The sequence below is a fragment of the Heptranchias perlo genome, chromosome 5, assembly GCF_035084215.1.
Source record: "Heptranchias perlo isolate sHepPer1 chromosome 5, sHepPer1.hap1, whole genome shotgun sequence".
Lineage (NCBI taxonomy): Eukaryota > Metazoa > Chordata > Chondrichthyes > Hexanchiformes > Hexanchidae > Heptranchias > Heptranchias perlo.
The window spans coordinates 134,152,265-134,174,477 of NC_090329.1; the positions used below are offsets into that span (position 1 = coordinate 134,152,265).

General features: G+C 44.8%; 1 protein-coding gene across 1 annotated transcript in view; it reads right to left on the reverse strand.

The window, feature by feature from the left end:
* Positions 1-22,213, reverse strand: part of LOC137322210 (dynein axonemal heavy chain 8-like) — a 1,468,904-nt gene that overhangs the window by 908,872 nt on the left and 537,819 nt on the right. Inside the window, exons 32-33 of the mRNA XM_067985326.1 lie at positions 19,321-19,434; positions 417-479 (exon numbers count right to left, since the gene is read on the reverse strand). Of these exons, the coding sequence (XP_067841427.1) occupies positions 417-479; positions 19,321-19,434 (177 nt within the window). The remainder of the gene's footprint in view (positions 1-416; positions 480-19,320; positions 19,435-22,213) is intronic.

The window sequence follows — 22,213 nt, forward strand, 5'->3', positions numbered from 1 at the left end:
TCACATTGGATCTGTCAGATAATCAGGCCACTGGATGCAGTTCAATGTGGAGATGTGTAAATTAATTAGAATGGGAGCAGGAACAAAAGGAGGAGATATGTGTTAAATGCAATTCCAATCCCATAAATCCCTGGTACCTGTAACAAAAAAGCCCCCAGATATCTAAGTGGGAAAGAAGTGTCGTTTATAAGTACTCAAAAAGCAAGAATGGATTCGAACCTTCAGGCAAAAGCTGGAATCAGTACACAAGAAATATAGGAAAACTATTCCTCACTGCAGCAGCAAAAATTTAGCAAATAACAGATTTGCAAAAACATATAGCAGAATAATTTTTTAAAATTTGGATTGAGTTTTTTTTGATGCTTAATTGCCCCTTAACAGTTAATACATATATTGCTACTATCTTTAACAGTTACCTGAAAGATCTGCAATCTGGTGCTGGCTTCTGCTGGTGCAATACCTGAAACCATAGGACCTTCCTAAAAAAACACAATATAATATAATGTTCACAGAATTGTTCACATATATAGAAAGGAAATACATATATTTTAAATGAACTTCAAGGCAACAATCAAAATTCAGATGGTGTTACCAATATCATCCAACACCGATCTGGTTCAAGTTTATTGAGGCAAACACACAAGATAGTGAATTGTCTTGAAAATGAAAATATTTGCTCATGTAATACAGTGACTGCTTTTCAGAAAGTAATCCATTGGTTCTAAGGCACTGTATAAATGCAAGCTCTTTCTTTGAAACAGAAATTAATTCTACGTAAAAGAATAAAGAGTATTTATGAAAAACTGTATTAGGTTTATGATATAGGGTTTGTAGGAATACTGCATTGTGTCATAAGACCTGTAGTATTATCAGGTAATTTTAACACCAGATAGCAGAAAAAAAATCACTGGGTGGCAATTGTGTGGTGCAAATGTTACTTGCCACTCATCAGCCCAAGCCTGGATGTTGTCCAGGTCTTGCTGCATGCGGACATGTTTGAATGGGTCTGCCCAGCAGAAACGGGGCAGTAGCACCCTAAAGTATCTTTATCTTCAGCTGCTTCATCAATTACCTTCCCTCCATCATAAGGTCAGAAGTGGGGATGTTCGCTGATGATTGCACAGTGTTCAGTTCCATTCGCAACCCCTCAGATAATGAAGCAGACCGTGACCGCATACAGCAAAACCTGGACAACATCCAGGCTTGGGCTGATAAGTGGCAAGTAATATTCGCGCCACAATGACCATCTCCAACAAAAGAGTCTAACCGCCTCCCCATGACATTCAACGGCATTACGATCACAGAATCCCCCACCATCAACATCCTGGGGGTCACCACTGACCAGAAACTAAAGTGGACCAGCCACATAAATATTGTGGCTACAAGAGCAGGTCAGAGGCTGGGTATTCTGCGGCGAGTGACTCACCTCCTGACTTCCCAAAGCCTTTCCACCATCTACAAGGCACAAGTCAGGAGTGTGATGGAATACTCTCCACTTGCCTGGATGAGTGCAGCTCCAACAACACTCAAGAAGATCAACACCATTCAGGACAAAGTAGCCCGCTTGATTGGCACACCATCCTCCACCTTAAACATTCACTCCCTCCACCTCTGGTGCACCGTGGCTGCAGTGTATACCATCTACAGGATGCACTGCAGCATCTCGCCAAGGCTTCTTCAACAGCACCTCCAAAACCCGCAACCTCTACCACCTAGAAGGACAAGGACAGCAGGCACATGGGAACAACACCATCTGCACGTTCCCCTCCAAGTCACACACCATTCTGACTTGGAAATATATCGCCATTCCTTCATCGTTGCTGGATCAAAATCTTGGAACTCTCGACCTGACAGCATTGTGGGACAACCTTTACCACACAGACTTTTTAAAAAATTTATTCGTTCATGGGATGTGGGCATCGCAGGCGAGGCCGGCATTTATTGTCCATCCCTAATTGCCCTTGAGAAGGTGGTGGTGAGCCGCCTTCTTGAACCGCTGCAGTCCGTGTGGTGAAGGTTCTCCCACAGTGCTGTTAGGAAGGGAGTTCCAGGATTTTGATCCAGCAACGATGAAGGAACGGCGATATATTTCCAAGTCGGGATGGTGTGTGACTTGAAGGAGGACGTGCAGGTGGTGTTGTTCCCATGTACCTGCTGCTCTTGTACTTCTAGGTGGTAGAAGTCGCGGATTTGGGAGGTGCTGTCGGAGAAGCCTTGGCGAGTTGCTGCAGTGCATCCTGTAGACGGTACACACTGCAGCCACAGTGCGCCGGTGGTGAAGGGAATGAATGTTTAGGGTGGTGAATAGGGTGCCAATCAAGCGGGCTGCTTTGTCCTGGATGGTGTCGAGCTTCTTGAGTGTTATTGGAGTTGCACTCATCCAGGCAAGTGGAGAGTATTCCATCACACTCCTGACTTGTGCCTTGTAGATGGTGGAAAGGCTTTGGGGAGTCAGGAGGTGAGTCACTTGCCACAGAATACCCAGCCTCTGACCTGCTCTCGTAGCCACAGTATTTATATGGCTGGTCCAGTTAAGTTTCTGGTCAATGGTGACCCCCAGGATGTTGATGGTGGGGGTTTCGGCGATGGCAATGCCGTTGAATGTCGCGGGGAAGTGGTTAGACACTCTCTTGTTGGAGATGGTCATTGTCTAGCACTTGGCTGGCGCGAATGTTACTTGCCACTTATGAGCCCAAGCCTAGATGTTATCCAGGTCTTGCTGCATGCGGGCTCAGACTGCTTCATTATCTGAGGGGCTGCAAATGGAACTGAACACTGTGCAATCGTCAGCGAACATCCCCATTTCTGACCTTATGATGGAGGGAAGGTCATTGATGAAGCAGCTGAAGACACTGCCTTGAGGAACTCCTGCAGCAATGTCCTGGGGCTGAGATGATTGGCCACCAACAACCACTACCATCTTCCTTTGTGCTAGTTATGACTCTAGCCACTGGAGAATTTTCCCCCTGATTCCCATTGACTTTAATTTTACTAGGGCTCCTTGGTGCCACACTCGGTCAAATTCTGCCTTGATGGCAAGGGCAGTCACTCACACCTCACCTCTGGAATTCAGCTCTTTTGTCCAAGTTTGGACCAAGGCTGTAATGAGGTCTGGAGCCGAGTGGTCCTGGCGGACCCCAAACTGAGCATCGATGAGCAGGTTATTGGTGAGTAAGTGCAGCTTGATAGCACTGTCGACGACACCTTCCATCACTTTGCTGATGATTGAATGGACTGATGGAGCGGTAATTGGCTGGATTGGATTTGTCCTGCTTTTTGTGGACAGGACATACCTGGGCAATTTTCCACACTGTCGGGTAAATGCTGGTGTTATAGCTAATCTAATAAATTAAACGAGGTAAATAATTTGATTAACATTAAATTAATTAAATAAATAAAATAATGGGCAAACAGGAGATGTGTTGCTGCTGCAATATGTGGGAGCTTGTGGATATTTTTGTCCAGGGGGGCTACATCTGCAGTAAGTGTCTGCAGCTCGAAGAACTTCGGCTCCGAGTTGAGGAGCTGGAGTCTGAGCTGCGGACGTTGTGAGATATGAGGGAGGGAGAAAGCTCCCTGGACCTTTTGCTCCAGGAGGCAGCTACACCCCTTAGATTAAATACTTTACAATTCACACGTGGTCGGAGACAGGAGGGTGTGACTGTAAGTGAGGCAGGTACGGGGATCCAGGAGGTAGTATTGCAGGAGCCTCAGTCCCTGCGCTTGTCCAATAGATTTGAGGTTCTTGCAACCCTCCTGGACAAGTGCGGGGACTGCGGGGTGGATGAGCAAACTGATCACAGCACCGTGGTACAGGAAGACGTTCAAGTGCGGGGAGTAAAAAGAAAGATGGTTGTGGTAGGCGACTGTATAGTTAGGGGGATAGACACTGTTCTCTGCAGCCAAGAACATGAGTCTCATAGGCTATGTTGCCAGGGTTAAGGACATCTCCTCAGGGCTGAAGAAGAACTTGGAGTGGGAGGGGGAAGATCCAGTTGTTGTGGTCCACGTAGGTACCAACGACATAGGTAGGACTAAGAAAAAGGTTCTGCTGAGAGAGTTTGAGCAGCTAGGGACTAAATTAAAAAGTAGAACCACAAAAGCAATAATCTCTGGATTATTACCCGAGCCATGAGCAAATTGGCATCGGGTAAATAAGATCAGAGAGAGGAATGAGTGGCTCAAAGATTGGTGTGCGAGAAGTGGGTTTTGATTCGTGGGGCACTGACACCAGTACTGGGGAAAGAGAGAGCTATTCCATTGGGACGGACTACACCTGAACCATGCTGGGACCAGAGTTCTAGCAAATCGAATAACTAGGGAGGTAGATAGGGCATTAAACTAAATAAGTGCGGGGGGGGGGCGAGGGTCTCGGTGGAGAGAAATCCAGAATGCTAAAGAGATAAGACAAAGAAGCAGTGCAGGGAAGTGATTGGGGTAAGGATAACCAGATTGTGTCAGGAAGGGACAGAGCGCACAAACAAAAGAGCACTAATAGGATCCGGGTAAGAAAAAATGGAATAATAAGACAAATAGGGCCATAGCACAAAAAAATGTTAAGATGTCCAAAAATGTTAAAAAGACAGATCTAAAGGCACTGTATCTGAATGCCTGAAGAATTCATAATAAGGTAGACGAATTAACAGCGCAAATTGATGTAAATGGATACGATGTAATTGTGATTACGGAGACATGGCTGTCAGGTGACCAAGGCTGGAAGCTGAATATTCAAGGGTATTCAATATTTAGGAAGGACAGGCAAAAAGGAAAAGGAGGTGGGGTGGCGTTGTTAGTGAAGGATGAAATCAGGGCAATAGTGAGAAAGGATATTGGCTCAGAAAATCAAGATGTAGAATCAGTCTGGGTGGAGTTCAGAAGCACCAAGGGGCAGAAAACAATGGTGGGAGTAGTCCATAGGCCTCCAAACAGTAGTAGTGATGTAGGGGATGGCATCAAACAGGAAATTAGAGATGCATGTAACAAGAGTACTACAATAATCACGGGTGACTTTAATCTACATCTAGACTGGCCAAACCAAATTAGCAATAATACTGGGGAGAATGAATTCCTGGAGTGTGCATGAGATGGTTTTTTAGCAAACCAGGGAACAGGCTGTCCTAGATTGGGTATTGTGCAATGAGAAGGGATTAATTAATAATCTTGTTGTGCAGGGTCCTTTAGGGAAGAGTAACCATAACATGATAGAATTCTTCATTGAGATGGAAAGTGAAGTAGTACAATCTGAAACTAGGGTCCTAAATCTAAACAAAGGAAACTACGAAGGTATGAGGAGTGAGTTAGCGATGATAGATTGGGAAGCTTCATTAAAAGCCATGACGGTGGATAGGCAATGGCTAACATTTAAGGAACAAATGCATGAATTGCAACAATTATACAGTCCTTTCTGCCGCAAAAACACAAAAGGAAAAGTGGCCCAACCATGGCTAACAAAAGAAATTAAGGACAGTATTAGATCCAAAGAGGAGTCATATAAAGTTGCCAGAAAAAGTAGCAAGCCTGAGAACTGGGAGCAGTTTAGAATTCAGCAAAAAAGGCCCAAGAGATTGATTAAGAGGGCAAAAATAGAGTATGAGAGTAAACTTGCAAGGAAGATAAAAGTGGACTATAAAAGCTTCTACAAGTATGTAAAAAGAAAAAGATTAGTGAAGACAAATGTCGGTCCCTTACAGTCAGAAACGGGAGAATTTATAATGGGGAACAAGGAAATGGCAGAGCAATTAAACAAATACTTTGGTTCTGTCTTCACGGAAGAGGACACAAATAATTTCCCAGAAATGCTAGGAAACCGGGACGAGTGAAAAGGAGGAATTAAAGGAAATTAGTATTCGTAAAAAAATAGTGCTGGAGAAATTAATGGGACTGAAAGCCAATAAATCCCCAAGGCCTGATAATCTGCATCCCAGAGTACTAAAAGAGGTAGCCGTGGAAATAGTGGATGCATTAGTTGACAACTTCCAAAATTCGATAGATTATGGAACAGTTCCTGCAGATTGGAGGGTGGCAAATGTAACCCCACTATTTAAAAAAGGAGGGAGAGAGAAAACAGGGAACTACAGGCCGGTTAGCCTAATATCAGGTAGGGAAAATTAGGGAATCTATTATAAAGGATGTGATAATGGAACACTTAGAAAATATCAGCGGGATTAGACAAAGTCAACATGGATTTATGAAAGGGAAATCATCTTTGACAAACTTACTGTAGTTTTTTGAGGATGTAACTGGTAGAATAGATAAGGGAGAACCAGTGGATGTGGTTTATTTGGATTTTCAGAAGGCCTTTGATAAAGTCCCACATAAGAGGTTAGTGTGCAAAATTAAAGCACATGGGATTGGGGGTAATATACTGGCACGGATTGAAAATTGGTTGACAGACAGGAAACAGACAGTAGGAATAAATGGGTCATTTTCGGGGTGGCAGGCAGTGACTAGTGGGGTACCGCAGGGATCAGTGCTTGGGCCACAGCTATTCACAATATATACCAATGAATTGGATGAGGGAACCAAATGTAATATTTCCAAGTTTGCTGACGACACAAAACTAGGTGGGATTGTGAGTTGTGAGGAGGATGCAAAGAGGCTTCAAGGCGATTTGGGCAAGTTGAGTGGGCAAATAAATGGCAGATGCAGTATAATGTGGATAAATGTGAAGTTATCCACTTCAGAAGGAAAAACAGAAAGGCAGAGTGTTATTTAAATGGTGATAGATTGGAAAATGTTGATGTACAAAAGGACCTGGGTGTCCTTGTACACCAGTCACTGAAAGCAAACATGCAGGTGCAGCAAGCAGTTAGGAAGGCAAATGGTATGTTGGCCTTCATTGCAAGAGGATTTGAGTACACGAGCAAGGATGTCTTACTGCAGTTATACAGGGCCTCGGTGAGACCTCACCTGGAGTATTGTGTGTAGTTTTGGTCTCCTTACCTCAGAAAGGATATACTTGCCATAGAGGGAGTGCAGCGAAGGTTCACCAGACTGATTCCTGGGATCGCAGGACTGTCGTATGAGAAGAGATTGGGTCGACTCGGCCTGTATTCACTCGAGTTTAGAAGAATGTGAGGGGATCTCATTGAAACATAAATAATTCTGACAGGGCTAGACAGACTGGATGCAGGGAGGATATTTCCCCTGGCTGGAGGGGTCCAGAACGAGGGGTCACATTCTCAGGATCCGGGGTAGGACATTTAGGACTGAGATGAGGAGAAATTTCTTCACTCAGAAGGTGGTGAACCTGTGGAATTCTCTACCACAGAAGGCTGTGGAGGCCAAGTCACTGAATATATTTAAGAAGGAGCTAGATAGATTTCTAGACACTAAAGGCATTGAGGGGTATGGGGAGAGAGCAGGAATATGGTATTGAGATAGAGTATCAGCCATGATTATATTGAATGGCGGAGCAGGCTCGAAGGGCCTAATGGCCTACTCCTGCTCCTATTTTCTATGTTTCTATCAAGAGGGAACGTGATGAACCTGTTCCTCATCTCACACAGTGCAATTGTGACCTCCCTTATGCAGTAGTGCACTGCATAGTGTGAGATGTTGCACATATTGCCAGCAGAGGCCTGAAATGATCCTGAGCCGTAGAAGTTCAGCGCCACTGTTACCTTCACAACCACAGGCAATGCTGTCCTTGCCCTGCGCTAAGGCTGTAGTTGTGGCCGCAGCAGTTGACAGATCTCCGTCATGGCCTCCTTGGTGAACCTCAGCCATCGGATGCAATGTTCCTCGCTCATGTTGAGGTAAGAGAATTGGTCCCGGAAGGCCCTCATTGGATATGGCCCCCTGCTCAGTGCCCTGCGCCTCCTCCTCCTCCCTCTCCTTGCAGCTTGATCTGCTGTGCGTAGCCTCTCTGCATGCTCCCAGTCATGTTCAATGTCCAGTGGAAATTTTAGCGGACCACCCATGGTTGCCAGGAATCTTTTTCAACCACGGTTGTAACTTTTTTTTATTCGTTCATGGGATGTGGGCGTCGCTGGCGAGGCCAGCATTTATTGCCCATCCCTAATTGCCCTCGAGCCGTAAGGCAGTACCTGCCAAATCACTCTCAAATGTACTCAAGCAACTTTCAGTAAGTATAGAGAGCTTCAAAAAACACTTCCTATTCCACCAGCAGCCAGAAGCAATAATCCAGCAACCAACCTGCAACACCTGCATGGTCCCTTTAAATAGCACTGGTGAGAGGTCCTCCGGGCCATCTAAGACATGTTCAGGTGTGCATGGTTAAGACTGTGCGTTGAGTTGAGCATTAAGTTCCAAAATGGTGACTATCACTTTAAATCAGCGTTGCACACTGATTGTACACTATTTCTCCCTACTTTACATGCTGCTAGCGTTCGCTCTTATACCTATACCAAGATGGTGTCCGGTGCACATTGTGCTAGAAACATGCATCTGCAGCCAAGACGCTATCTTGGCACTTGGAGAGGCCGCGTAGCTCCGAAACAACGGCCGCTACATGGCCCAATTTCTAGCCCATAGCCTCTATTAATAAAGCCAAGGTCCCATATGCATTTCTAACAGCCGTCTCCAATTGTCCTGCAACCTTCAAAGATTTGTGTACACACAACCCCAGGTCTCTCTGTTCCTGCACCCAATTTAAAATTGTACCATTTAGTTTATATTGCCTCCTCACTGTTTAATTCATTTCCAAGTTCTGTGTCATCTGTAAACTTTGAAATTATGCTCTGTATACCCAAGACCAAGTCATTAATATATCATCAAAAAGGAGCAGTGGTCCTAAAACCAACCCCTGGGGAACACCACTGTATACTTCCATCCCGTCTGAAAAACAACTGTTCATCACTACTCCCTGCTTTCTGTCCCTTAGCCAATTTCGTATCCACTCTGCCACTGTCCCTTTAATCCTATGGGCTTCAATTTTGCGAACAAGTCTGATCTACTCTGTCCACCAGCTTCTCAAAGGTGGAATAAACGTTTGAGCCCAGAGTCTCAATTGCAGCCAAGGGAGCCTCTATCAAGACTGCAAAGACTGTTAACACTGAGTCCTACTGTGAGGGCCTGGCTGCAGTGTCCCTGGAGGTGGCCACATGCTCCAGGGTAGAGAACCCTTGCGAAAGCATCCCACAGATGATCGCCTGGAATGGGTCATGAATCTCCCAGACATTGCTTCTAACAGCCCGCGAGAACTGCGCCTTTTAAATTTTGCACAGTAGCAGTTCCCCCCGACCCCGGTTCTGTGATATCAGCCCACCTCCCCCTGCCAGCACCCACTTAGGATTAATCAGAAATGGAACCAACTGGTGGAGGGGAGAAAGAGATGGAGCGGGGAGAGGTTCGAGCGTTGGGTTGGGCTGGAAGCGGGTGGCCAGAGACTGGGGGCAGGAGACTGGTACTTTGGGAGGGGGGTTGGAATTCCGGGGGTGGGGACCTGGAGATTGGGTCAAGGAGGGGGGGAAGTGGGCCTGGAGATTAGGAGGGGGGAGGTGGAGGGGTGGTCATGAGATTAGGACTGGGGCCGGTCGGAGATTGGGACTGGAGGATGGTCCAGGGCAGGGGGAAAGAGGGTGACAGGGGATTGGGGGGTCAGGGATGGGGTGACAGGGGATTAGGTCGGGGTACAGGAGCTCAGGGGAGAAAGGGAGCCTGTGTTTAGGGGTCGTAAGATGGCTTGGGGGGGTCAGACTGAGAAATGAGGTTTGGGGATGAGCCCTCGGAGGAAAGATGGAGACCAGGAAATGGGGCTCAGGAGACTGGAGCTGAAGTGGAGGGAGAGAGGTAAACTGGGGACTGAAGGTCGGGGGGTTTGAGGCATAGGCGAAGGAACGGGAGAAGACTGGTGAATGGGGTGGGATGGGGTTGGGGGCGCAACGTTTCCTGCAGAGCTGGGAGTAGCAGCAGCGTGGTGAGTGGGAGCGGCGCCAAGATAGGAACAGCCAGTAAAATGGTGAGTGAAACCTGAGGATTTTATTGTGGGTCAATAGTGAAAGATTGTTTCCACTGGTGGGTGAATGGGCAACAAAGAGACTGAGGATTCTCACCGCATACGAGGAATTACACGCCCTCATTTTACATCCCTAGCTCCAATACATGGAGGAGTGAGATGCAGGAGGGCCGAGTACTGGCAGCAGCGGCCCACGGTACTGCTGTCCAACTGGGAGGATCACTCGTGTTGCTCCACACTCCACAGAAGGGGAAGTAAGAAAACTTTCCCTGCCATCTCTTCAGCAGCCTCCTTTAAAGACCGCTGTAGAACTGGCAAAACTAGTTGGAGCTTGCACAGTGCATGCTCAACCTAGTTTTTCATGCATTTTGCAGAAGGGTCTTGAAACAGGTTCAGGGCCCTTCTTTGCCTATTTCAATCGATCCAACGCTTTCTTTCAGGCAGCCACCGGGTATGCCTAAAAGCAGTGAGGCCCAATATGGCGAGGCTATGCCACCAGCACAGATTAGGTACAGATCATCCTGCCCAGAAATTGGTATACATTGAGTCCGTTTTACAACCTAAAAACAGGCAAAATGCATACCAATTTCTACCAGTGTGTCCAAATAACTTTTGCTGAATGGGTCCATACCAAGTGCCAGGATGTCAGATCAGGCCCACGATGTGAATTGAGTTTGACACATCTGCTCTAAAGGAAGCAGCATCCAAAGATCGTGCCCTAGCTTGAGGGGGAGAAGTCCACCAAACAAACAAAGAAGATGGAAGACTTCTCTTCAGATTAAACCAGTGTTTTTTGAGATTGACTGTTTATTAACCGGTGAAACAAATGTAAATATCAAATAGTTTGTAATTGAATGAGTGTTACACATATAAAGGAAAAGGAAAATTCCTCGATGTTGCTGCCTCCTCTGTTCTCGGGATCTCTTTTCCTAAACCTTTACGGATAGCTGGTCTATACTGGGTTAATATTAGTTAAGTAAGGTCCTACTATCATAATAGGTACAGCGCAGGAAGAGGTAATTCGGCCTATCTGCCTCTGCTGGCTCTTTGGTAGAGCTATCCAAATGGTCCCATTTCTCTGCTCTTTCCCCATAGCCCTGAAATTTTTTTCCCTTGAAGTATTTATCCAATTCCGTTTTGAAAGTTACTATTGAATCTGCTTCCACCACCCTTTCAGGCAGTGCATTCCAGATCATAACAATAGGCTGCATAAAAAAATGTTTCCTCATGCTGCCTCTGGCTCTTTTGTCGATCACCTTAAATCTGTGACCTCTGGTTACCGACCCTTCTGCCACTAGAAACTGCCCCTTATTTAATCTAGCAAAAATGTTTATGATTTTGAACACCTCTATCAAATCTTAACCTTCTCTGTTCTAAGGAAAACAACCCCATCTTCACCAGTCTCTCCACATAACTGAAGTCCCACATCCCTGGCACCATTCTAATAAATCTCTTCTCCATCCTCTCTAAGGCCTTGACATCCTTCCTAAAGTGTGGTGCCCAGAAATTAACACAATACTCCAGCTGAGGCCTAACAAGTGTTTAGCATAACTTCCTTGCTTTTGTATTCTATGCCTCTATTAATAAAGCCCAGGATCCCACATGCTTTTTTAACAGCCTTCTCAACTTGTCCTGCCACCTTCAAAGATTTGTGTATGTGTACCCCCAGGTCTCTCTGATCCTGCACCCCCTTTAAAATTGTACCATTTAGTTTATATTACCTCTTCTCATTCTTCCTACCAAAATGCATCACTTCACACTTTTCTGCGTTAAATTTCATCTGCCATGTGTCTGCCCATTTCACCAGTCTAGTCCTCCTGAAGTTTGTTACCATCCTTCACATTGCTTACTACATTTCCAAGTTTCGTGTCATCTGCAAACTTTGAAATTATACACTTTATACCCAAGTCCAGGTCATTAATATGTATCAAAAAGAGCAATGGCGCTAATACTGACCCCTGGGGAACACCACTGTTTACTTCCCTCCAGTCTGAAAAAAAAATGTTCACCACTACTCTTTGCTTTCTGTCCCCTAGCCAATCCATGCTGCCACTGTCCCTTTAATCACACGGGCTTTAATTTTGAAAGTCCACACACACAACATCAACCGCACTAACCTCATCAACCCTCTCTGTTACTATCGTATCAGATTTAGAGACAGTACGCAACAGGAAATTCATATCCACCTTCCTCAGAATAAATGTGTGAACGATCATTTAATGATAAAAATTTACACAACAGGGAATTCATAGACTAAACATAATATTTTCATGTCTGGCAAGGCATACTTATTGTTCTTACAGTATATCAGTGAAAAGTACTGTGCTTGAGTCTGCAATTTCCTTGAGTATATAGGAACAAACTCAAACATATAACAATATTTCTAAAAAAAACAGAAAATGATACCTAAAAAAATGATAAATATCAAATTGGCCAATTTTGAAAAATCTTTTTAACGTGGTGAATGTTGGATGTAAAAGGATATTATTTTTACAAAATAATGTTACTTTATGGAACCAGTTTTTTTTAATATGTAGCTACATCATCTGAATATTAATGAGCAAACATAATGGGCTGGAAATTGCTTTTAAAATAATACTGAGCCCAACAGTACTCCATTATTAGTGGCAAAATCGAACAACAAGTTCCAGTGACTGCACATGCGCAGTCAAATGCGGAAACCCAGAACTCGGTCTTCCTGGTTCGCCGGCGATCTGACAGCTTCACCTTAAAGGGACAACATCGGCTGCAATCAATGGACCAGTGCCAACTTGCTCTCCTGCCCAACTGGAAACTAACTAATATCGCCTCAAAACAGATACCCTCAGTTTTTTAAGTCAAAACTAAGTTTTAACAGTGTGGCAAGTCTTAATGACTGCCAAACAACCTCTCTGGCATTAAAAATTAACTTTTAAAAATGTGGAGTCTCATCACTCCTCATTTTAATAGTTTTTGGGCAATTAAAAAAACAATTTTTAAATTAAAAAATTATTTTTTTGTTTACTTTTTCCTTCTGGCTCTTTTATCTTAGTCTTTTAATCTTATCCTCTCTTTACTTTGCTTTCTCTATGTCATTTTATAATATCTTATCGGGCACATTTGGGATTTTAGTCTGCGCCGTTGGTGAATGAACGTCTGCAGTAAGTGTCTGTAGCTTGAGGAGCTTCAGCTCAGAGTCATTGAACTGGAGGTCGAGCTGCAGACACTGCGACACGTCAGGGAGGGGGAAAAATACCTGGACACTCCATTCCAGGAGGGGGGTCCACACCCCTTGGGATATGGTTGTCTGAATTGGTCAGCGGTCAGGGACAGGAGGGTGTGGCTGCGAGCAAGGCTGGTAAGGAGATCAAGAAGGTAGAAGTGGAGGAGCCTCAGCCTATGCAATGGTCCAACAGGTTTGAGGTGCTTGCAGCCTGTACCGACGAAAGCGGGGGTTGCAGGGTGAATAAGCAAACTGACCGTGGCACGATGGTACAGGAAGCCATTCAAGCGGGGAGAATATAGTGGTAGTAGGGGGCAGTATAGTCAGGGGGATAGACACAGTTCTCTGCAGCCGAGAACAAGAGTCCAGGAGGCAATGTTGCCTGCCCGGTGCCAGGGTTCAGGACATCTGCTCTGGGCTGGAGAGGAAATTGCAGTGGGAGGGGGAGGATCCAGTTGTCGTGGTCCAATGGCATAGCTAAGATGAGGGAAGAGGTTCTGTTTCGGGAGTATGAGCAGCGAGGGGCTAAATTAAAAAGGAGTACCTCGAAGGTAATAATTGCTGGATTATTACCTGAGCCACAAGCAAAGTGGCATAGGGTAAATAAGATTAGAGAGTTAAAATCATGGCTCAAAGATTCATGTGGGAGAAATGGGTTTCGATTCATGGGGCACTGGCGCCAGTACTGGGGAAAGTGGGAGCTGTACCGTTGGGATAGCCTTCTGAACCGAGCTGGGGTTGGTGTTCTGGCGAATCGTATAACCAGGGCGGTAGAGAAGGCTTTAAACTAAATAGTGGGGGTGAGGGATCAAGTAAGGGAAGATGTGATAATTTAAAGAAAGAAGACAAGGCAACTTAAGAGTGCGCCAGTAAATAATGCTAGAGGATGCAAAAATAGTAAAAAGACAGCACCAAAGGCTTTGTATCTGAATGCGCATAGCATTCGTAGCAAAACGGATGAATTGACAGCTCAAATTGAAATAAATGTGTACGATCTGATAGCCATTACAGAGACATGACTGCAAAGGCTGGAACCTGAATATTCAAGGGTACTTGACATTTCGGAAGGACAGGAAGCTGGGAAAAGGTGGAGAGATAGCTCTGTTAATTAAGGATGACATGAGTATAATAGAGAGAAATGACCTTAGTTCTAAAGACCAAGATGTAGAATCAGTTTGGGTAGAGATAAGAAATAGTAAAGGCAAGAAGTCACTTGTGGGAGTGGTTAATAGGCCCCCTAATAGTAACCACACTTTAGGACAGGGTATACAGGAAGAAAAAATGGGGGCTTGTGCGAAAGGAACAGCGATAATCATGGGTGATTTTAATCTACATATAAATTGGAAGAATCTGATTGGCAAAGGTAGCCTGGAAGATGAGTTCATAGAGTGCTTTTGGGACAGTTTCTGAGAGTAGCACATTCTAGAACCAATCAGAGAGCAGGTTATTCTAGATCTGGTAATGTGTAATGAGACAGGATTGATTAATGACCTCATTGTAAAGGAGCCTCTAGGTAGCAGTGATAACAATATGATTGAATTTCGCATTCCGTTTGAGGGAGAGAAGAGTAGGTCTAAGACTAGTGATTTAAACTTAAATAAGGGCAATTATGAGGGCATGAAGGCAGAGCTGGCTAAAGTGAACTGGGAAATTAGGTTAGGGGATAGGACAAATCCAATCCAGCCAATTGCCGCCCCATCAGTCTACTCACAATCATCAGCAAAGTGATGCAAGGTGTCGTTGACAGTGCTATCAAGCGGCACTTACTCACCAATAACTTGCTCACCGATGCTCAGTTTGGGTTCCGCCAGGACCACTCGGCTCCAGACCTCATTATAGCCTTGGTCCAAACATGGACAAAAGAGATGAATTCCAGAGGTGAGGTGAGAGTGACTGCCCTTGACATCAAGGCAGCATTTGACCGAGTGTGGCACCAAGGAGCCCGAGTAAAATTGATGTCAATGGGAATCAGGGGGAAAATTCTCCAGTGGCTGGAGTTATACCTAGCACAAAGGAAGATGGTGGTGGTTGTTGGAGGCCAATCATCTCAGCCGCAGGACATTGCTGCAGGAGTTCCTCAGGGCAGTGTCCTTGGCCCAACCATCTTCAGCTGCTTCATCAATGACCTTCCCTCCATCATAAGTTCAGAAATGGGGATGTTCGCTGATGATTGCATGGTGTTCAGTTCCATTTGCAACCCCTCAGATAATGAAGCAGTCTGAGCCCGCATGCAGCAAGACCTGGACAACATCCAGGCTTGGGCTCATAAGTGGCAAGTAACATTCGCGCCAGACAAGTGCCAGGCAATGACCATCTCCAACAAGAGAGAGTCTAACCACCTCCCCTTGACATTCAACGGCATTACCATCGCGGAATCCCCCACCATCAACATCCTGGGGGTCACCATTGACCAGAAACTTAACTGGACCAGCCATATAAATACTGTGGCTACAAGAGCAGGTCAGAGGCTGGGTATTCTGTGGTGAGTGACTCACCTCCTGACTCCCCAAAGCCTTTCCACCATCTACAAGGCACAAGTCAGGAGTGTGATGGAATACTCTCCACTTGCCTGGATGAGTGCAGCTCCAACAACACTCAAGAAGCTCGACACCATCCAGGACAAAGCAGCCCGCTTGATTGGCACCCCATCCACCACCGGCGCACTGTGGCTGCAGTGTGTAATATCCACAGGATGCACTGCAGCAACTCGCCAAGGCTTCTTCGAAAGCACCTCCCAAACCCGCGACCTCTACCACCTAGAAGTACAAGAGCAGCAGGTACATGGGAACAACACCACCTGCACGTTCCCGTCCAAGTCACACCCATCCCGACTTGGAAATATATCACCGTTCCTTCATCGTCGCTGGGTCAAAATCCTGGAACTCCCTTCCTAACAGCACTGTGGGAGAACCTACACCACACGGACTGCAGGGTTCAAGAAGGCGGCTCACCACCACTTTCTCAAGGGCAATTAAGGATGGCCAATAAATGCCGGCCTCGCCAGCAATGCCCACATCCCATGAACGAATAAAATAAAAGTAGAGATGCAATGGTAGACATTTAATGAGATATTTCACAACACTCAGCAAAGATACATTCCTGTGAGAAAAAAAAGAGTCTCGGGGAAGGAAGTACCATCCGTGGCTAACTAAGGAATTTAAATATAGTATCAAATTGAAAGAAAAAGCAAACAATTCTGCAAAGATTAGTGGCAGGTCAGAAGATTGGACCGAATGTAAAAAACGGCAAAGAATGACTAAAAGAATAATAAGGAAGGAGAAATTAGAGTACGAGCGGAAGCTAGCTAGAGATATAAAAACAGGTAGTAAGAGTTTCTACAGGTATTTAAAAAGGAAAAGAGTAAGTAAAGCGAGCATTGGTCCTCTGGAGAGTGAGTCTGGGGAATTAATAATGGAGAACAAAGAAATGGCCGATATTTTGCGTCTGTCTTCACTGTAGAGGGTACAAATAACATGCCAGAAATAATTGTGAATCAAGAGGTGAAAGGGAGGGAGGAACTTAAAACATTTACAATCACCAAGGAAAGAGTTCTGAAAAAATTGTTAGACCTAAAAGCTGACAAGTCCCCAGGTCCTAACGGACTTCATCCTAGGGTTTTAAAGGAAGTGGCTGCAGAGATAGTGGGTGCATTGGTATTAATTTTCCAAAATTCCCTAGATTCTGGAAGGGTCCCATCAGAAAATAGCGAATGTAACTCCTTTATTCAAGAAAGGAGGAAGACAGAAAGCAGGGAACTACAGGCCAGTTAGCTTAACATCTGTCATAGGGAAAATGCTAGAATCTATTATCAAGGAGGTTATAGCAGGGCATTTAGAAAATCTCAATGCAATCAGGCAGAGTCAACACGGCTTCGTGAAAGGGAAATCATGTTTGACTAATTTATTAGAGTTCTTTGAGAAAGTAACAAGGAACATGAATAAAGGGGATCCTTTGGATGTGGTGTACTTGGATTTCCAGAATGCATTTGACAAGGTGCCACATCAAAGGCTACTACACAAAGTAAGAGCTCATGGTGTAGGGCTAACATATTAGCATGGATAAAGGATTGGTTAGCTTACAGGAAACAGAGAGTAGGCATAAATGGGTCGTTTTCACTTCCGTCTATGGTTTTTTATTTAATTTATTTAGTTTCTTGTTCCCTGATCCGGCACTTCACCAGGCGGTGGGCAAGCCGCCCGGGTATGTTAAAAATCGTTCTAATCCCTTACTCTGTCCCAGATAAAGTGCCTTACATTTGGCTCTTTAACTGTCATCCCGCTGGCTTTAATTGCTGGCTTCCTAACCCAAACGGTATTTCCGCGATTTTCAGAGCCACTCCCCGCCCCCACAATTGCCCCTAAAATTGAGCCCAAGGAGTCTGCAAAGGAATATAGATAGGTTAAGTGAGTGGGCAAAAATTTGGCAGACGGAATGTAATGTGGGAAAATGTGAACTTGTCCACTTTGGCAGGAGGAAGAGAAAAGCAGTATATTATTTAAATGGAGAGAGATTGCAGAACTCTGAGGTACAGAGGGATCTGGGTATCCTAGTACATGAATCACAAAAAGTTAGTATGCAGGTACAGCAAGTGATTAGGAAGGCAAATGGAATGTTGTCATTTATTGCAAGGGGAATGGAATATAAAAGTAGAGATGTTTTGCTACAGTTGTACAGGGCATTGGTGAGACCACATCTGGAAAACTGTGTGCAGTTTTGGTCTCCTTATTTAAGAAAGGACATAATTGCTTTAGAGGCGGTTTAGAGAAGGTTCACGACTGATTCCTGGGATTAGGAGCTTATCTTATGAGGAAGGGTTGGACAAGTTGGGCCTGTATACATTGGAGTTTAGAAGAATGAGAGGTGATCTTATTGAAACATGTAAGATCCTGAGGGGAATAGAAGGGGTAGATGCTGAGAGGATGTTTTCCCTTGTGGGAGAGACTAGAACTAGGGGCCACAGTTTAAAAATAAGGGGTCTCCCATTTATGACGGAGATGAGGATAATTTTTTTCTCTCAGAGGGTTGTGAGTCTGTGGAACTCCCTTCCCCAGAGAGCGGTGGAGGCAGGGTCATTGAATATTTTTAAGGCTGAGTTAGATAGATTCCTGATTAACAAGGGAGTCAAAGGTTGTAGTAGGTAGACGGGAAAGTAGGGTTGAGGTCACAATCAGATCAGCCATGATCTTATCAAATGGCAGAGCAGGCTTGAGGGGCCGAATGGGCTACTCCTGCTCTTAATTCGTATGTTCGTATGAACTGCACTTCCTGGTTCTCACAGTGTAGCTTCTTCAAGCTGAATGGCTGAGGGGCCTTAGAGATCCTTTCACCACTCACATAGCCAGGGAAAGAATGCTGATGAACTTGCAGTTCAAGGAAGTTGCCACCAAAATGAACGCTGTAACTTAGTGGGTGAATTTAAATTTAATGAGTAGCAACCACCGCTGGCACGCCGCTCAGAGCAATTTTCGGGCCATTATGATTGCTCTCCATTATCAGTAAATTACATCAATATAAATTTCCTTGAAAGAAAGTCACTTTATTACCTTAATATAACCCTTCGATTACTAAAATAACTACTTCAAACGAAATTTAATTTAAAATAAAAAAATGAAATACTTCAAATCGACAAGCTCTGTTATCTTTTTTCTTCTTTCGTATTATCTATTTTGTTTTGTGACTATAATCTTACTTTGTTTCCTATGTAAGCTATCTTTTCTAAACTTAAAACTAACTTTAAAGCTTTTGCTTACCTTCTTTTATGTTCCTTGTTCTCCCATTGTTTATTTTGAAAATGGGGACAACGTTCCTAGCCAATCAAAAGCCCAGCAATGAAGGCTGACATGGTCATATTGAGAAAAGACTGATGGCAAGTACATTCAATGGTGGCCCTGCAGCTGGACACTCTCCAATAAGTAAGCTCAACTGCAATGGTGGATGGATAATTATTATGACTTAACTATTTTACAAATAGGATGATGACTACATAGTACAGATTACCCAGGGAGGTAATGGAGGTGGATAATGTTGGCAAATGCAAGAAGGAACTGCATACATGTTTGGCAGGGAATGTGATCGATGGGTATGAAGATAGAGCAGTGAATGGCAGGTTTTAAAATTTGAGACTGACCATGATAATCTTTTCCTGTCTTGTACATTCAGCAAATTTAATGCTACCAAAAACTTTTAAATAAAAGTTTACCTTTTCGTACTGTCGTCCAAATTTGAACACTTCTTTCTGGAAAAGATCCACTGACTCCAGCAGGTTAGCCTTAAATTTGGGCTGGACTTGTACCAATTCATCCTGTACATTTCTCTGTTAGGACAAGCAATACCACCACAGGATCAAACAAGCATTATACTGCCAGGTCTTGCAATGTCTTAGTGTTGGCTAATAATTTGATCTGGCTAGTCAAAAATAAACAATCAAAATTGTAACGGACAGTGAAACAGAGTGATCATTTTTACTATAAAAACTGGTAGTACAGCTTAGTATCTATGAAAAAAATTGACCAAACCCAGCAATAAATCTACGAGAGGTAATAATACAAGACTGTGCAATATATCTAAAATATATTTATATTAGATATGGTACATAGAGTATAAGCAACAATTTTTCACTAATATATGTAAATATATTTATTTAGTTTGAGCCATGGTAAAAACTTTAGTATATTACACTCATAAATATTATAACTGAAAGATACCAACAGCAGTACTCCTCAACTTATAAATCTGGCAAATAACTGAGCCATTCATACCATAAAGCTGTAAGTTCAATTCCCAGTCTGTATTCAGTTTGCTGGTCTCAGCCAGGGTGGCAGTAGGGGTGTTGAAATTGGTTTCAGTTACCATCGATTAGGGAGGGAAAAATCAGCCGATAACTTGTACACAACAGATGGCTATTTCCCTCCATGATCAAAGACTTACTGTTTAGGTTTCCACATGAAGATTGGGTGAAGTACAGTAGAACACTGCTGATCCATACTGTTTGACAATGAACGAGCCAGTTCCCTGGCTGTACTCAGGGAAACCAACCCTAATGATCGACTACATAAAATGAAGATAAGTGACTTACTACAATCACCATCCCAAACGCTGCCGATGCTGCCACCTCTTCAAGCCCTGGCCTCAATCTCCAATGTCCCTTCCCCTCGTGTCCCTTACCTCCAGGCTCCCCGAACTCCAATCTCCCACCATACACCCACCCCAGAGATCGCTGACCTCAATCTCTCTTCCCCACACCCCCCCCCGGCCCCGACTTCCAGGCCCTCTGGTTTCCCTCCCCTATGGACATGACCTCCGGACCACCCTCCCACCTGACTGTAATCCACCCCAACCGCTCCCCCCCAGACCTGATCGCTCCCCCCCCCCAAGGCTTGATTGCTCCCCTCAAGGCTCCGATCGCTCTCCCGAGGCGCGATCACACAACCCTGCGGCCCCGATCGCTCCCCACCGAGGTCAGATCGCTCCCTCCCCAAGGTCCGATTGCTCCCTCCCCAAGGTCCGATCACTCCCCCCCAAGGCTTGACTGCTCCTCGCCCAAGGCCTGATTACCACCCCACTCCGAGGCCGGCTCTCTCTCCCCCACCCCAAGGCCCGATCACTCCCAACACTAAGTTCCATGATCCCAACCGCACCCACATACCACTTAACTGTGCGCTGCTGCAATGCTTGCAGCAGCCCAAACTTCCAGCAACTTACCTGCACCATCCTTGGTCTAATGAGGTCCGAGGCCTCATATTCGGGGTTCCTTGGACCTCACCTTTTGTGCACAGGGTCACATCGCATCAATGTGAGTCCAAAAAGAAAAAAAATCTCTAATGGTGGCTTTTTCCTTGGATCTGAGTGCTGATGAATATCCTACCATGAGGCGGTATAGCCACTTCAAAGTATGCATCCTTCAAATCTACTGTGGTTAATCAATTTCTTACATGGAGATAGCCTGAATTCTTTGTGGCAATGCGACCATTGTGAAATGCTCTTTTTTGAGCAGTTTCCTGCTCAATATGACAAATCCAGCAGCAAATGAAATCTCCTAAAGCAGTAAAAGATAGTAGTTTGTTGCGTGAGCTAGCAACTGAATATTAACTTCTATCAATTGAGCAGCTCAAATCTAGGCTCCCATGTTAATCTTGAATGCATGATTCCCTTAAAATCGGGCAATCACAATTCAATGTGTAAAGCACAGCCCAGATGGATTGCCTATGTTGAGCATCTGTATTTACACTCTTCCATATGTATAAGCCTCCTCCCAATACTTAGGCCTCTTCCAATACAAGGAACAGGAGATCACCACTGGATGATTGCGGCCATATCCTATTAGCTGTCCCCTTATCTTGGGTGGTTAAATAATTGTGGGTAGAAATTCCAAGGATGAGAAACCAGACTGGAAGGCAGGGGAGCTGTGTATTGGTCCTTGTGCCAAATGATCTCTGTGCTATTTTCACTGCACTGGTTAATATAATCGCATAAAAACTCTATGGCCTACAAATTTGATTCCACCGTGCTTGTTTTTCAGGCATAAAACAGGTGTCTATAGGTACAATATGGCAGATAGGTGACCAGAAATGCACCGTCCGGCATACTAGATTGGGCTCCTCTGTGGGCATCTAGAACGTGCACGTAACTATTCAGGAAGCGCATTAGAATATTAAAATAAGGATCCTACACTGGTTGTACGACTCTTTTGTGAAACTGATCTGTCCCAGTGCCTGACTCGCGAAACTCATGGCGTTAATAGTCATAGAATCATAGAAGGTTACAGCAGGGAAGGAGGCCATTCAGCCCACTGAGTCCGTGCCGGCGCTATGCATGAGCAATCCAGGTAGTCCCACTGCCCCGCCCTATCCCCGTCAGGACTGGCCCTGCAGAAGCGCTGTAAAGGGTTCATCCCGTCCATACAGGTTCATCCTCAGGCTGCTAGTTAACTTCTGGGCCTTTTTTGGCTATTTTCTGCAATTCACAAGTGAATTCTGACTGTGTTAACAACTTTTTGCTGAAGCTGGGCTGTTTTTGTCTGCGATGGAAAAAGTTTATTCCAGTCATGGGGAAGATAAAGAGCGGCGGCAGCACAGGTACGAGAGCGGATCGGG